Consider the following 17,301-nt stretch of genomic DNA (forward strand, 5'->3'; position numbering starts at 1 on the left):
ACAATCCTATTCTTTATTTTCACTATAACCTTCTCAATAACAAGTACAATTGCACTCCTTATTAGGGTTAATATTTGTTCAATGATTTATAAACACTATTTGCCACATACAAATGGTCATCTCTATTTTTACTGTGGCTTGAAAAGACCTTTGATGTCCTTACTTTCTCTTGCCACCGAGGGAACTGATTGCCTCCAATAGTTTTTGATGCCTCCTCTCATCGTCACTGCCGTCCTGAAAAATGTAGAAATTAATAACATGAATCAGTGATTCCATGAAAAGGATAACTGTAGCAACATATTAAGCAATCAGTACTAGAGGTGTAGGTTCAAGTTTTGCAAGTGCTACATTTTAAGCTGTCTTCATCTACCAGGAAATATCAGCACTATTATGGAATCTAGGACTCAGTCACATGGAAATCAGTCCAGCTCAATTCCATTTCTGATTATATTCAGTCATAAATTGCTTGGAAAATGAGGGACAGTGCAGAACATGTTGTTCAAGTGATATTAGCTCCCCGAAGTCAGCATTAACTCTATGCACAGGTGCAATGCCTTTCTAACATTTTCAATTTTTATAACCCAAAATGTGCATCTCGTCTGAGGTTATGCACTTTGGCAGGTAGAAGAGAGGAGCTGAATATTACTTAAAATGGCGAAAGACTGCAGAAGCTACAGAAGAGAGGGATTTGACGGTCTTCGTCCATGAATCGTAAAAAGCTAACATCCAAATTCAGCAGGTAATAGGGAAGGCAAATGGTATGTTTATTTTAAAGAAATGGAGTACAAAAGTAGGGAGGTAAAACTATACAAGGCACTAGTCAGACCACACCTGGAATCCAGTAGTGTGGGCCCCTTATCCAACGGAAGATACATTGGCATTGGAGGCAGCATACAGAATGCTCACTACGTTGAAAGCAGATATGGAGGGTTGGCTTATGAGGATAGGTCGAGTAGGTAGAACTTCTGGACAATATATTGGTTGGAAGAGGTTAGGCCTGGAATTTGAATTTAGAAGAATGAGATGTAAACTTATCAAAACATACAAAGGTTCTTAGGGGAGTTGTTAGTGTAGATGTGGAAAGATGGTTTGCCCTCATGGTAGTATCTAGGACTGGAGGGTGTAATCTCAGAATAAAAGGGTCACACATTTAAGACAAAGATCAGGAGGAATTTCTTCCCTCAGAGTGTAGTGAAGTTGTGGAATTCTTTACTACATAGGGTTATGGTGGCTGGCTCTTAAGTATATTCTAAGCTGAAACAAATAGATTTTTAGTCAGTATGTGAATCAAGAGTTGTAAGGAAAAGACAGGAAAGTAGAGTTGAGAATTACCAAATCAGCCATGATCTAATTGAATGGCAGAGTATACTCGATGGGCTGAATGCACTACTTTTGCTCCTAAGTCTTTTGGTCACCTAATTCTGCATGCATCAAATCTTTCTTCATCAAAATATACTGATCTAAATATAAACCCAGACACTCCTTAGCCTAAAGGCAGTAGCAACTACTGAAACAGAATTAGCAGCAGTGAAAAGTTTCTTTTAAATACAAGCACACCAAGAAGTTCAACAATTACAGGATAAAAAATTGTAACAGATAACTGACAGTTGAATTTCCAGTTCTTCTCAATACCCAAGGATATCCATTGGTTACAATCTGATCATTAATTCCAAAGTTATCTCATTTTGTTTCTGTTGATCGGGCTGGTGACTCCTGCTATGGCCTTTAATTTCTCAATAATCATACAAATATTCCAATGGCAATGCTCCTTTTAATTTGTGTCATCAAGCTGCAAATGTCAAGGGGTTTTCTGTTTCGTTGTTTCACCAATAAGGCAAGAGTACTAAGAACAGTTCCTTCCACACCTTCAACCTCTCAAACCTTAACAAGACAAACTGGTGATTAAGACACAGAAGCATTCAGAAAGAGTTACAAAAGCTTTAATGTTCAGATTTTTGATGCTTGGAGCATACACGTCACCCATGAGCCATAATTTGATTATTTCTGCTTTACAGTAACAAACCTAAGTGATGGATTTAAAAAAAACTTCCGAGAAACAAAGTAGTACCTCATCCTCACTGGCAGTCAAGACATGTTCAGTTTGAAGCAAATCCTCCTCTTCCATTCCAAGTGAAAGTAAATCTCTGAGAGTCAGAAGTATACAAGGTCATTGTCAGTCACACAGATTGAATAATCCAAAGCTAAAACATTTATAAAAAAAGTTTTGTTTTGACAGAAGTTGGGTAAAATTGACATTAATTAAATTATTCTAAAGGACAGCTGAACTTTTATGAAACATGTAAGAATTTTAGAATGTTTTCTGATCAAGAATAACATAAACCAATTCCTGTCCCAGTTTTGTACAACCATGGTACTGCTTTCATAGGTAGGGAATACCATCTTAAGGAGTGACAAGCATTGAATAATGGCAGTCATTCTGCTGTCTGACAGCTTCATCTCTTTGCCAACTCATATGAATCAACAAAATATACAGTGCAGTGTTAGAATCAGAGATGTACAGCACGGAAACAGACCCTTTCGTCCAACTTGTCCATGCCGAGCAGATATCCAAACCCAATATAGTCCCACCTGCCAGCACCCGGCCCAGATCCCTCAAAACACTTTCTATTCATATACCAATCCAGATGCCTTTTAAATGTTGCAATTGTACTAGACTCCAACACTTCTTCTGGCAGTTTATTCCATACACATGAAAATGTTGCCCCTTAGGTCTCTTTTATATCTTTCCTCTCTCACCCTAAACCTATGCCCTCTACTTCTGGACTCCCCCACCCTAGGGAAGAGACTTTATCTATTTGTCCTATCCATGCCCCTCATGATTTTATAAACCTCCAGAAGGTCAACCCTCAGCCTCTGACGCTCAAGGGAAAACAGCCCCAGCCTGTTAAACCTCTGTAGCTCAAATCCTCCAACCCTGGCAGTATGCTTGTAAATCTTTTCTGAACTCTTTCGAGTTGTTTGAGCAAATGACCTCATAAATATATCTTATATCGGAACTGCAAAAATGCAGCTGACAGCAAAGGTTATGCTTTTGGCTGCAGGGAGAAACAAAACTTCCAAGACTGCAGTTTCCTACATTATTGTCAGAATCTTCAGTTCTGATTTTGTTCATATCCACGAAGAACACCACCTGACAGAACATAATTCAGCAGAGGAAAATGCTCAGAGTCACTTGCCGCTCATCTAAACAGACCTTGAATGCTCAGATCACACGCAAAATGCAGTTACACAACATTTGAATGGATTTTGAAATTGCCTGATAACTCTTGTTCTGTATTCTGCAAACATTGTATATTTTTTCCTTCTGCACAGAGGAAGATGAAAAGAAGACAGAATTCGGAGAGATTTAATTCCAGCACTGGCAGTAACTGAAGGATTACATCTACATTACAGCAAGCAGATTTGGAATCAGGCCCACAATACAGAAGGGGAACCAAATCACAGACTAAAACGGCTTCTGTTGGTATCTGAGGATACTTATTATTAATCTGATCATAATGGATAATGAAAGGAACATGATTAACGTATGCAGAAGTTCATGAAGTTACCAGGTGAATGAAAATGAGACAGGTACTATATCATTCCAATTTACCAAGTCTCTTACTTTCTGTTATATTGAATATAACAGCTCAGAGTCGAAGTGTGTGGTGCTAGAAAAGGACAGCTGGTCAGGCAGCACCCAAGAAGCAAGAAAATCGATGTTTTGGGCATAAGTCAGGAGTGAGACGTGTCGGCCAAGGGGGCTGAGAGATAAATGGGAGGGAGGTGGAGATGAAGGGGAAGGTAGCTGGGAATGTGATAGGTAGATGAACGGGGAGGTGGGACTGATAGGTCGGAGAGGAGGATGGAGCGGATAGGTGGGAAGGAGGATGGACAAGTAGGAACATTCAAGAGAGCGATGCCAAGTTGGAAGGTTGGGACTGGGATAAGGGGGAGCCCCCTTGCCCCGCAAGCCTCATTGCTGATGAACAGCTTATGCCCGAAACATTGATCCTCCTGCTCCTCGGATGCTGCCTGACTGGCTGTGCTTTTCCAGCACCACACGCTTCGACTCTAATCTCCAGTATCTGAAGTCCTCACTTTCTCCTAGAAAACCTCAGAGTCAATTTTGAATTATCTAGGCTTCCGAGTACGTGAACTTAAATAATGGAAAGATACATGGCTCGACAACAGAAATACAAAAAAAAACCACATCACCTCTTGAAAAAACAGCAATTGCATCTACAGATTTCTTGAAGTAATATCTCCAGTTTCAGCAGAAATGCTTCATAAAGCAGATTGTTTATAAATTTGTTTAGTATGAAAATTTCACTCAGCCCCTCAGAAAATATTCTTCAGACTAAGGAGACACCAAAGCTAAAAAAAAGTACTTCCTGAAACCTTGGCGACAGGTGGATTTTGGGAAGCCATTTTTAAAGAAATGGCAGTGAAGTATAGCAAGGGAATTCCAGAACCTAGGACTTAAATGTTACCGAAAAGGCAGACCTGTTACCAGAGTTTGTTGTCATACATTCAACAGAACACATGCAAAAACGCCACACTTCAAACAAATACAACAATTAACATTACTAAATAAATAGGTGCAAGGGAGGAATGCATATTCTGTGAGGTCAGAATTAGAGGAACAGAGAGCTGAAAGGGCTGGATATAGAACTGGAGAAGGTTTCTGAGACAGATTGGGAGAGATCATGCATGATTAAATAATATAGATGATATGAAATTTAATATAGATCTTATAGATCAGCAAAAATATGGATGTTTACGAATGAAAGTTACCAGAAATTTTACTAATTGAATTTTATGACAGTGGAAGTAGCAAAGCCACACTGAAGCAATCTTTTACAGAAGGAAACAAGTTTCAGAGTGAACGGGGTAGAGGTACAAAAGAAAAAAGTGCTGTAGAGGTGCCACATGGCAGGTCCATTAGCGAATCAGGAATGTTTGGGATTGATAGTTCTTTGGCAGCATGGATTAGATGCTGGCTGAAGGTTAGGAAAGAGAGTAGGTATAGATGTGCATTTCTCAGAATGGAGATGAGTTGAATGCAGTGTTCCCCAGATATCAGTGTAAGGACCTTTGTTTTTCTGATTTATATAAAGGATTTGGAGATGGGTGGTAAGGGAAAAATCTCTACATTTGCAGATGATACTAAGCTCAGGAGAATAGTAAATTGTGGGTATGATACTGAGTGACTTCAGAGGGACATTGACAAGTTGGCCATATGGGTAGACAGCTGGTCGATAAAATTCAATGCACAGAAATGTGAGGGAATGCATTATGGCAGAAGCAATACAGAGAGACAATACAAGCTTAATGGTACAACATTGAGGGGAGTACGGGAGCAGAGGGACCTTGGGGTGGCCAGGCAAGTTAAAGCAGCTGTGAAAAGGCTTATAGGATCCACAGGTTTATAAATAGAGGCAGAGTATAAAAGCAAGGAAGTGATACTATACCTCAACAAATCATTGGTCAGGCCACATTCAGAGTATTGTGTTCAACTCTGGACACATTATGTAAGGAAGGATGTTATAGCCCTGGAAAGAGTTCAATGGAGATTTTCTCAAATGATACCAGGAATTAAGGATTTTAGTTGTAAGGAAAGATTAGACAGACTGGGCTTGTTCTCCTTGGAGCAGAGAAGAACAAGCGGTGACCTTATTGTAGTGTTCAAAATTATAGACAATTTTGACAGGATAAAAAAGGGTCATGTGGTGGTGTAGTGGTAATAACACTGGGCTAGCAATCTAAAGGCCCAAGTTAATGATGTGGAGACAAGGGGTCAAATCCCACAACAGGTGCTGAAATTTAATTCAAAGTAAAGCACGGTGGCACAGTGGTTAGCACTGCTGCCTCACAGTGCCTGAGACCCAGGTTCAATTCCCACCTCAGGTGACTGACTGTGTGGAGTTTGCACGTTCTCCCCGTGTCTGCGTGGGTTTCCTCTGGGTGCTCCGGTTTTCTCCCACAGTCCAAAAATGTGCAGGTCAGGTGAATTGGCCATGCTAAATTGCCCATAGTGTTTGGTAAGGGATAAATGTAGGGGCATGGGTGGGTTGCGCTTCGGCGGGTCGGTGTGGACTTGTTGGGCTGAAGGGCCTGTTTCCACGCTGTAATGTAATGATCTTCTTTCTTCATTAGATAGTATGTCAGGAACTAGGAGTCATAACTTCAAGACTGTTAGCAAGACAGCTAGAAGTAATATGAGGAGAAACTTCTTTACTCAATTGTTAAGATTTGGAATATACTGCCTGGGAGAGTGGAGGAGGCAGATCCCACAGGAGGTTTCAAAAGAGAACTGGATTTATATTTGAAAGGGATAAAGTTAGAGGGCTACGGAGATAGGGCCGGAGAACAGGACTTACTGGTAAGTCTTTCAGGAGCCAGTAAAAACAATGGGTCGAATGGCCTTCTTCATAGAACCATCGGATTTCTACAGTGCAGAAACAGTCCCTTCAGCCTTATAAATCCACACCGACCCTGTGAAGAGTATCCCACCCAAACCCATTCCCCTACCCTATTACTTTGCATTTACCCAGAATTAAAATATCCCTGAACACTATGGGCAATTTAGCATAGCCAACACACCTAACCTGCACATCTTTGGAATGTAGGTGGTAACCGGAGCGAACCCATGCAGACACAGGGAAAATGTGCAAACTCCACACAGACAGTCGCCCAAGGCTGGAATCGAACCTAGGTCCCTGGCGCTGTGAGGCAACAGTGCTAACCTCTGAGCCACCATGCCGTTCTGTACTGTAAAATTCTATGTTCCAAGGTAGAGATCAGGGTAGTCTCGATAACAAATAAATGGAGTCCAAAACTTAAGACTAAAGTTGAAAAGGACACCCAAATTGTGAATACTTCAGTTGGCCTGAGATAGTGCTAAAGAAAGGGAAGCCGCTCTTGGAAAGAAAGCAGAGTCGGCCTGTGAGTTTGAACTGAAGTCTGTTTTTCGTTGGTAAAGAGGAAGAAGTTGATTGAAAACAGAAATGAGTAGCAATTGACCTTTGAATTGTGTAGGCTGGCTGTGCTAATAATTGCCATTGAAATACCAGGTTGTAACCTCTACTTATCTTCACCACCCTGCCCTACCACCCTTTTATCTGCAGCTTCCCCTACACCCACTCCCAGTCCTGAAGAAAGATTACACCCGAAATGTCGACTTCTCCACCTCCTGATGCTGCCTAGCTTGCTGTGTTCTTCCAGCCTCCTGCCTGTCTGCATTGAAACATGAACAGCGCTTTGTTCTTTAATGGACTTGCAAGCACAGGAGATCAAAACACAGATTACATAAAATACCCTCCCACTTCTGAACATGTAACTATGAGCAAACTATGAATTGCACACTTCTTCGGAACTGTGTCTCAGTCATCAGAAAAATTAATAACACTTTGAAGCAGAGATTTTATCACATAGGCAAACAATGCTGCAATGATGTCTTGGCAAAACTCAAATAATTGGAAACTTTGTTTTCAGGTAACAATCACTGAATAATTCATTCTGATGATGGTACCTAAAAGATGCATGTGCTTCATCTGGCCTATTATAGCATATCTCTGAAAAGAACTACTTGTTCAATTTACTTTCTAAAACTAACTTGCTCCAACGCTTGGGAGAAACGCCACGAAGCTGCTGGAAGCGCTGCTATGCCAACAGGTGAACTTATTTTAGTTGGAGGGGCGAATTCAATCTCAGTTCCACCATGTGCTGCGTTGTCACCAGCCGTTAGCAGATGTGATTTTATGTCCAGAGATGATCAGAGTCAGTAACGTCACCAATACAGGAGCAACTTGACTTTAGCCCAGGTAAGTGTAACAGCCTTGCGGTCCGTTTTGGTATCACCACCCTCTCTGAATTACTGACTGATGTGTCTTCACCGAGACACCTCCCATTGCCATAAACATGCTGCAGGATCATCGACAGAGCCCACTCAACACAGAGTCCGGTATGCCGGAAACCAGAAACTCGATCTTACCCGCACAATCCTTTCCCCTTTCCCTGCACCGGCTCCATTTCCTCCACCATCGCTCAGGCCCCGCACATGGATCCAACTACCGTCAAGCCATACACTTCCGGTAACGACCAACTGTCGCAATGAACAGGCGGCCTGCCGTAAATCTGGCCAGGCGTACGGGTAACCATGGGAACAGGCTGACAGCTTGGTCACTTCAAACGACCCAGATGTGCTGCAGGAAAAGGTTATACTGTGACACGCTACAAGAATAATCTCTTCAGATCTCTTATGAATGTGAAGCAGGTAGAATGCATATAGCAAGCAAGTGAGCTTTGTAATTTAAAAACATTTTAAATATTTTTAAATGAAGAAATGTGTCAAATTAGGTTATATTTTATAATTTAGGTTCTGAAAATCGGACTGTTTCAACTCATTGGACAAGATTTGACTGTTATGTGTAATATTGGCTATAATATTTGATGTTTGTTTTAAAGTTGCAAACGTACTTGTTAAAAATGACAAAAGAATAATAAAGATATTTGCAGTAAATATATTTTGCATAACTATGAAGACCTACTTGAACAAAACAAATGTAGGAAAGTAACTGTTTGGAAAATTGCAATTTGAGACGTTTTTAGATCAATCAATTCAGAGATACTGTGACACACCTCTAGAACACGTGGAACCTGAACATAACCTCGAGATAGGGACATTCTCACTGCACCATTTGAGTCCCTCAAAATGCAGTTGTATATATTTAATCTGTTCAAAGATATATTACACACCTAAGGAGTAAGTAGGACTTGAAGCCAGACTTCCTGGTACAGAAGTAGGGTGTATTATCATTACATGACAAGAGCCTTTCAAAATGTAGAACAAATAAAATTACAGCACAGGAACAGGTCCTTCGGCACTCCAAGCCTGCACCGATCCAGATCCTCTATCTAAACCTGTCATCAATTTTCTAAGGTTCGGTATCTCTCTGCTCCTTGCCCATTCATGAAAGATCCCTGCCCATTAATGAAAGAAGTTGTACCCTTAGTATACTGGCTAGCTTATCATGTGAACTGTACCTATGCTGTCAATGCCTTGTGTGCAGTCATTAAAAACATTTCACTTGAAACATGGTGTCAAAATAGTGTGCCTGAAAATATGTGGATTTTCAAAGCTGCAAGAGAACCAGGAACTAAAAGGAACAGAAAGGAAGATTTTTTAAAAAATAAGGCCACACATTTTTCACTTCATGCTGCTGTGGAAATGAAAAGAGATATGAAACAGAATTAGTTTTATTTTCCACAACTTGAGTGGCAAAGCCATGAATTAGCTACAAACTTAATTTTGAGCAATTAAGAGTAACAATCCAGCTGTCGATACTAAAGAAAGTGTGGTACCAGCTGTTTGTGGCTTAAATCTCTAAGGAGGAGAAATGCCACATAGAAGAAATTTTTCAAATTTTGAAGACAGCAGCAGTATCTATTCAACAACCGAGCTCGATGGAGAGGAAGACTATTAATCAGCGTATGATTACACTGATACATCTCATGGAATCCTGAGAACTTAGACAACTGGAAGATGACCTCCTTAGATCTGTGCGAAATAGGTTACGCAAGGTGCTGATCCAAAATAAAGCCCACAGTGGTGAGCTTGAGGCTGCATGGTTATAAGATACTCATCCCAAAAGAACAAATAAAGCTGAGAGCCCAATAGGATGGGAAGAATAAAGATCCACACAATAGATTTTCAGCAAAATTCACCAATCTCAATTGAAGCAAGTCTAAAGCTTGGACAAGTAACTCTGATGTGCTGGTGGTTCATGATAATTTATCTATTGCTGGAGTCTAACTACTTGTCATAAATAGTAATTCTATTAGGTATGGAAACTGGTCCATGCTTTCTCTCAATCTTGGTCTAAAACAAAAGGTAAATTGGAAAAAAATACAAAGAACTGTGAATGCTGAAAATCAGAAACAAAAACAGAAATTGCTGGGAAAACCTAGCAGATCTAGCAGCATCTGTGAAGAGAAAGCAAATGTAATGTTTCAGTTCGCTAACCCTTCTTCAGAGAAGAAATTAGGACTTTAAAAAAATCTTTGACTTCTCTGATGATTCTAAGAGTAGCAGGGCTTTATTTCCAGTGTGCCACTCCAGTGAGATGTAATAATACCCAGAGAGAGGACTTTTGTCTTTCTTGTGAACATTTTAATAAATAGCTGGGAGAGAAAAAGTGACAGTGGAGCATGACCGCAATCCACTTGAAAGATGAGTTGACAACCTGAACTGTCATCTTGTACAAAAGAAACAGTCATTTTCCTCAAGGAATGAGAAAAAAGATGCTGAAGTGCATCTATGCAAACTATCAAGTAATTGACTCAAATCTGAGGAATGCTAGAGAATGGTTGTACTGCCTAAACATGAGCAATAAGACTGAAAGACCACATCAGCCAGTGCAATGACACATAACAAGCTATGATGGCTAAAAATGTGTTATGATATGTGACATTGCAGTCAGACCATGGATGAAGTTTGAAATAGACCATTTATTGTACAAATTGATTATCTTATCTCCGTTGACTACTGTGCTGATGATTAGGAAATAGTCCAGCTAACTTCAAAAACTCCCAGTGAGATTGTAGCATACTTAAAAGCATACTTCAGTCATTAAGACTTTCCAGACATCAAGATAATTGATAACTAATTATTCATGAGTGAAGAACTCAGCCACTTCACAATAGATTGGGATGTTCAACACTACTTCATCTCCAGATTATCTCCAGTCAAATGGAAAGGCTGAGGCATCAGAGAAAATCACCAAGATGATCATAAAGAAAGCAAGTAGTTGTAGCTCCCTTTGTTCTTAGAGTTTCCTATCTACTATTTTCCAGCTTGTCCTGCAAGAAAAATTGGAATTGCTTAGTGTCACCCCGTGAACGGGGACTAAAGAAGTCCAAAGCAGTGTATCATGTTGAGTAGCAATGTGTGTATCCAAGAGAAGTCTCTGCATGGAAGCAAATTCTTCATTGTGAAGAATAAAAACAAAGTGAAATTCATTCAAGTGCAATCAAGAATTATATCTTAAATCACCTCTGGAATTCCCAAAGAGCTTTTCAGCTTATGAAAGTGTGTTTGAAGAGTTGTTTTATAGGAAACACAAATTTGAGATCCCATAAGTGGCAATAAGGTAAACGATTGGATAATTTGTTTTGGCAATGTTGGTTAAGAGATAAACATTGAAGCAAAGGAAAGTCATGTTGGGGAAAATGCATGATGTTACAAGGACATATTCAAAATAAGAAAATTGGCATGATAGGTGTTATCATGTTCAGCCACCTTTTGACGAAAATATTCCTCTTTGTCCTAAATTGTTCACCTCACAGCAATCTTAAGAATTTAGCACCATATAGCACCTTTTTTTAATATCGATACATAGAATGAAAGGTTATATTTTTAGGCTAAGGGGTGGTAATTTAAAAACAGAGATGATGGACAGTTATTTATTTCAAAGGGTCGTGAATCTATCGAATTCAATGTCCCAGTGTGCGATGGATGTCAGGACACTGTATAGATCAATTTTTAATTTGTAATGGATCAAAAGGATTATGGGAAGCATGCAGGAAATTTGAGTTGAGGCCGAGATGAGGTCAACCATAATTGTATTACATGGAGCAGTAATGAGGTCTGAATTGCCTACCCCTGTTCCTAGGTGTTATGCGGTTATGGGTTTTGGGTGTTGCTGGCTAGTCCAGCATTTCTTGCCCAATTCTGTGCCCGGGAATTGAGTGGTTTGCTAGGTCATTTAAGACAGCTGTTAAGAGTGAACCACATTGCTGAGGGTCTGGAGTCGCACGTCAGCATACTGTGGAAGAATGGTAAATTTCCTTCCCTAAAGGACTTTAGTGAATCAGATTGGTTGATATACAATTAACATCATTTTCCATGGTGCAATTAAAACCTATGTCTACAACATATTATCCCGGGATTTTGGGTAACTAGTAGTATCACCACGGTGCCTTGTCTCCCCACTGATATCATGACTGCTGCTCTAAAATTATTATTTTCCTGCAACCTCTCAATATTTTTTCCCAGTTATTCATGAGATATTGGAATCACTGGCAAGACCAATTGTTTATTCCGAATTACCTTTAGGAAGGTAGTGGTGAACTGCCTTCTTGAACCTCCTTGTGAAGTGGGTACTCTCAGTGTTGTTAAGAAGGGAATTCTGAGATTTTGATTCTTTGATATTGAAGAAACAGCAATATATTTGTGAGCCAGAATGGTATACAGTGTGTTCTTGTTTAATGTGACCGTTGCATTTGTCACAACGTTGGTCTTTTTACAAGGTTTCCATGCCCTTAAGTTTTTTCCAGAGAGGGGGTAATTGGCTAGGCTCTAACTAGGCTAGGTTTGAAAGGTTTATTGAGGCCCTTTTTGTTTACCTCTAACAGATAATGCCTCTGGCCTAAGACTTTCTTGTCTTAAAAGAAAACGGTAAGTCAAAGGGGAATGTAGCTAGCCTTCGTTTAGATTAGAGGTTTTGATTCAGTTCAGCAGCAGTGTGTGTGAAGAAAGGCTGCTGGTTCTTTCCCTCCTTCTGCCCTTCTGACTTTGTAACCTAAAAGCTTTTTGTGTCATGTTTACTCTTTGTGCTAAGGGGTCTGTTTATGGGGATTGTTGCGTGTATTTTCAGAACAGCATCATTAAGTCGGGATAGTCAGTCGAGTTTTTGGATAGGATAAGTTATCCGATATTCTATTTTCTGTTCTTTGTGTTTCATTCTGAAACTTTGTAAATAAAGTGTTTGTTTAAAACTTGGCGGTTGAGTCAGCTAATTCACTCCGGGAATATCCAATATACACTTACCTAAATAAATAACAAAGTTACGGTTTCAGCTTCCTGCTTAAAATGGTTTGAGGGGTCAGGTCTGATCCATAACACATTCTTCTGCACCCTCCTGTTTTGAAAAATTGTGCTATGGAAAACCGCTAAAGAAAATCGTGCTGTAGAAGATCGCTATGGAAAATCGCTGTACCTGTTCAGTAGAAAGTTTGCATTATCCAAACAGTGTCCACAATTCGTCAGTTGCACTATAGCCAATTCACATTGGACAAAACATGCATTATGATGGGAGGGGAACTTGTTGGTATTGGTACTCCTATGTACCTCCTATCCTAGGTTAATAGGAAGTAGAAGTTTCTTCTTTAGAGTTGTTGTCAAAGAAATCTGGATAAGTTCCTGAGGTAAGTGTAACATATTAACCGTACAAACATGGTGTGAAGCTAATGAAAGAAGTTAATGTTTAAGGTGGTGGATGGGATGCCAATTCAATGAATGTTTGTTCTGAATGGTGGAGACCTCTTTGAAAGCATTTGGAGCTGCACTCATCCAGACAAGTGCAGAACATTACAACATGCAGATGAATTATGTCTTGTAGATGGAAGAGACAATACTGATGCATTTCCATCCTTATTCATAAATACTAGGTAGATCATCCATCTTCTCCTCAGGTCTCTGACATCACAGATGAAAATCTATTGCTAATTTCATTCATTCCACGTGATATCACAGAATGACTGGAGGCATTGTATGCTATAAGGGCTACGGTGCCTGACAACATTCTGACAATAGTTCTCCGTACAGTGACATTGCTGGCATTTACCTGACAAAATAAGTAATTGCTTAGGTAAGACCTAGCCAGATAATGCAGCACAGATCCAATCCAAGCTAATTATTGCCTTATTGTCCTCCTCTCAACTATCAGCACATTGCAGGGAATAAGTTGTTGACAGTGCTATCAAGAGACACTTAGCTTTAACCTGCTTACTAATACTCTGTTTAGATTTCACAAAAGCCACTTGGCACCTGACCTCATTACAACCTTGGTCCAAACATACACAAAAGAACTGTGTTCCAGAGGTGAGGTGAGAATGATTGTCCTGGACTCCGTGCAGCATTTGACTCTGGCTGGAAGAACTAGACTCAATGGGAATTATAGGAAGATCACTCCACCAGTTGGAAAAATTGTTAGATGTATATCATTTCATTTCCAGGACATCACTGCATTAATTCCTCAGAGTTGTTCCCTAGGGACAGCCATCTTAAGCTGCTACATTGGTGTCCTTCCCTCCATCTTAAGGTCAGAAGTAGGGATGCCTCAAGGACTGAAGCAGTCCATAACTATGAGCAGGGCTTCCTGGACAAGATGCAGGCTTGGGCTGATTAGATGGAAGTAGCATTCACAGTATTAAAGTCCCAGGTAATGACTAAGAATTCTCTAAGAAGAAAACCTAATCATCTTCCAAAACATTCAATGGCAACATCATTGCTGAATCTCCAACAATCAATATCCCTGTGCTACTACTGTTCAGAAACTATAGTGGACGAATCATACAGATATTATGGCTACAATGTCAAATACTGGGAATTCTGAGGTAAAAACTTTCTGATCGTCCAATGCTTTATTATCTACCAAGTCTGGATTGAATACTCCCCACATGGAGGGGTGCAGCTCCAACACCATTCAAGAAACTGGACACTATCCAAGACACAGTAGTCTACGTGATTGTCTCCACTTCCACAAGCATTCACTCCCCCCAACTAATGATACACAGGAGCAGCAGTGTGGACCGTGTACAAGATGCTCTGCAGAAATTTACCAATGTTCCTGAGACAGAGCCTTCTAAAACCATGACCATTTCCACCTAGAAGGACAAAGTCATTAGATATATGGGAACACCTGCATGATCTTATCCAAGTTAGTCAACATTGTGACTTGAAAAAATATTGCCATTCCTTAAGTATCATTTGGTCAAAATCCTGGAACTTTCCCTAATTGTATTATAGTATACTATTATGGACCAGTCCAAACTCCTCAAAATAAATTAAGAAGATACTCTAGACCCTAACATTTTCTTATTTTAAAGGCAAGTGCCAGTCATTGCATTCCAAATACAATTTTATTGATCAAACTACCAGTCTTGAATCAAAACACATTTTATTCATAAACTACAGTTAAAATGCAATGAAAAAAAGAAATTGGAATAATAACTATTGGAAATCTTAACAGAACAATAAATTATTTAACTTCTAAACAGTAACTGTTCCAATACAGTAATATCCCATAAACACACCTTTGGCAAAGGCAAATTCAGTAAAATAGATTGTCTCATATGCAATTCTCCAGTCCAGGAGGAAAAAAATCAAGAGAAAACTCAGAGTGTGATATACTGCAGCTTCCAAACTCAGCTTCAAGAACCCAGCAACCATTACTGAAAAACTAAAATTAAAATTCTTGGTTCTGTGGGAGCTTGGCTCCATCCATTCAGGCTACTTCTATTATTCCAACTTTAAAAAAACTCCAAGGCCTCACTAGCTGTTCACCTTACTGGATTCAAATAGACAGCTTAATCCCTCTGTCATCAAACTTCTTATAAAAAAAAGATAAAATACACCCCTTAAAGCCATTGTATTGTTACAGTACTGACACCAAAGGGACAGCAGAGGTTCAAGAAGATAGTTCATCACCATCTTCTAAAGGGCAACAAGAAATGCAAAATAAATGCTTCCCTTGCCAGCAACACCCACATCACGTAAGTGAATAAAACAAAACATTTCTATGGTAGACTTGTAAGATATGCAAAAGATTGGCAATAGTCTAACTACCAAATTTCATCTAGAATAGAATGGAAATTGGGTGATCACTATACCAGACACTGATCTACAAGGCCAATGTGGTCAATGTGAAAATCTAGCTTATTAATAGCGAGATTGCACACAATAAAATAATTCTATTAGTTTTAAAATAGTGATGGAAAAGGATAGACCAGATCTAAAAGTTAATGTTCTAAATTGGCAGAAGGCTAATTTTGACAGTATCAGGCAAAACATTTCAAAAACTGATTGGGGCCAGATGTTCTCAGGTAAAGGGACGGCTGGAGAATGAGAAGCCTTCAGCAATTGGATAACGTGAGTCCAGAAACAGTATATTCCTGTTAAGGTGAAAGGAAATGCCGGATGATGAAAGAAATTGAGGTTTTGTTTAAGAAAAAGAAGGGAGCATATGTTAGGTGTATACAAGAGAGGTCAAGTGAATCCTTAGAAGAGTATAAAGGCAATAGGAGTATACTTAAAAGGGAAATCAGGAAGACAAAAAGGGGACATGAAATAACTTTGGCAAATAGAGTTAGGGAAAATCCAAAAGGATTTTACAAATACATTAAGGACAAAAGAGGAACTAGGGAGAGAATATGTCCCCTCAAAGATCAGCAAGGCAGCCTTTGTGAGAAGCCACAGGAGATGAAAGAGGTACTAAATGAGTATTTTGCATCAGTATTTACTGAGCAGAAGGACATGAAGATATAGAATGTAGTGAAATAGATGGTGACTTCTTGAAAAATGTCCATATTACAGAGGAGGAGGTGCAGGATGTCTTGAAACACATAAAGGTGGATAAATCCCCCGGACCTGGTCAGGTGCACCCTAGAACACTGTGTGAAGCTAGGGAAGTGATTGCTGCGCCCCTTGCTGAGATATTTATATCATCGATAGACACAGGTACGGTGCCAGGAGACTGAAGGTTGGCTAACGTGGTACCACTATTTAAGAAAGGTGGTAAAGACAAACCAGGGAACTATAGACCAGTGAGCCAGATGTTGTTGTTTGGCACGTTGTTGGAGGGAAGCCTGAGGGACAGGGTTTACACGTGTTTGGAAAGGCAAGAACTGATTAGGGATAGTCAACATGGCTTTGTGCATGGGAAATCATGTCTGACAAACTTGATTGAGTTTTTTGAAGAAGTAACAATGAGGATTGATGAGGGCAGAGCAGTGGACGTGAGCTATATGCACTTCAGTAAGGTGTTTGACAAGGTTCCCCATGGGAGACTGGTTAGCAAGGTTTGATCTCATGAAATGCAGGGAGAACTAGCCATTTGGATACAGAACTGGCTCAAAGGTAGAAGACAGAGGGTGATCGTTTTACAGACTGGCCTGTGACCAGTGGAGTGTCATAAGGATCAGTGCTGGATCCAGTATTTTTCATCATTTATATAAATGATTTGGATGTGAACATAGGAAGTATAGTTCGTAAGTTTGCAGATGACACCAAAATTGGAGGTGTAGTGGACAGCGAAGAAGGTTTACTCACAGAACAACAGGATATTGATCAGATGGGCCAATGGGCTGAGGAGTGGCAGATGGAGTTTAATTTAGATAAATGCGAGGCGCTGCATTTTGGGAAAGCAAATCTTAGCAGGACTTATACACTTAATGGTAGGGTCCTAGGGAGTGTTGTTAAACAAAGAAGTGCAGGTTCATAGCTCCTTGAAAGTAGAG

General features: G+C 39.9%; 1 protein-coding gene across 2 annotated transcripts in view; it reads right to left on the reverse strand.

The window, feature by feature from the left end:
• Positions 1–17,301, reverse strand: part of LOC140495865 (U3 small nucleolar RNA-associated protein 14 homolog A) — a 70,957-nt gene that overhangs the window by 43,094 nt on the left and 10,562 nt on the right. The window contains exons 2-4 of one of the 2 annotated variants that reach the window (XM_072595069.1): positions 7,997–8,207; positions 2,069–2,144; positions 164–234 (exon numbers count right to left, since the gene is read on the reverse strand). In XM_072595069.1, coding sequence (XP_072451170.1) covers positions 164–234; positions 2,069–2,144; positions 7,997–8,046 — 197 coding nt within the window. In that variant the 5' untranslated portion in view covers positions 8,047–8,207. The remainder of the gene's footprint in view (positions 1–163; positions 235–2,068; positions 2,145–7,996; positions 8,208–17,301) is intronic. The other variant, XM_072595070.1, reaches the window with a different exon arrangement.

This window comes from Chiloscyllium punctatum, chromosome 25, assembly GCF_047496795.1.
Source record: "Chiloscyllium punctatum isolate Juve2018m chromosome 25, sChiPun1.3, whole genome shotgun sequence".
Taxonomy (NCBI): Eukaryota; Metazoa; Chordata; class Chondrichthyes; order Orectolobiformes; family Hemiscylliidae; genus Chiloscyllium; species Chiloscyllium punctatum.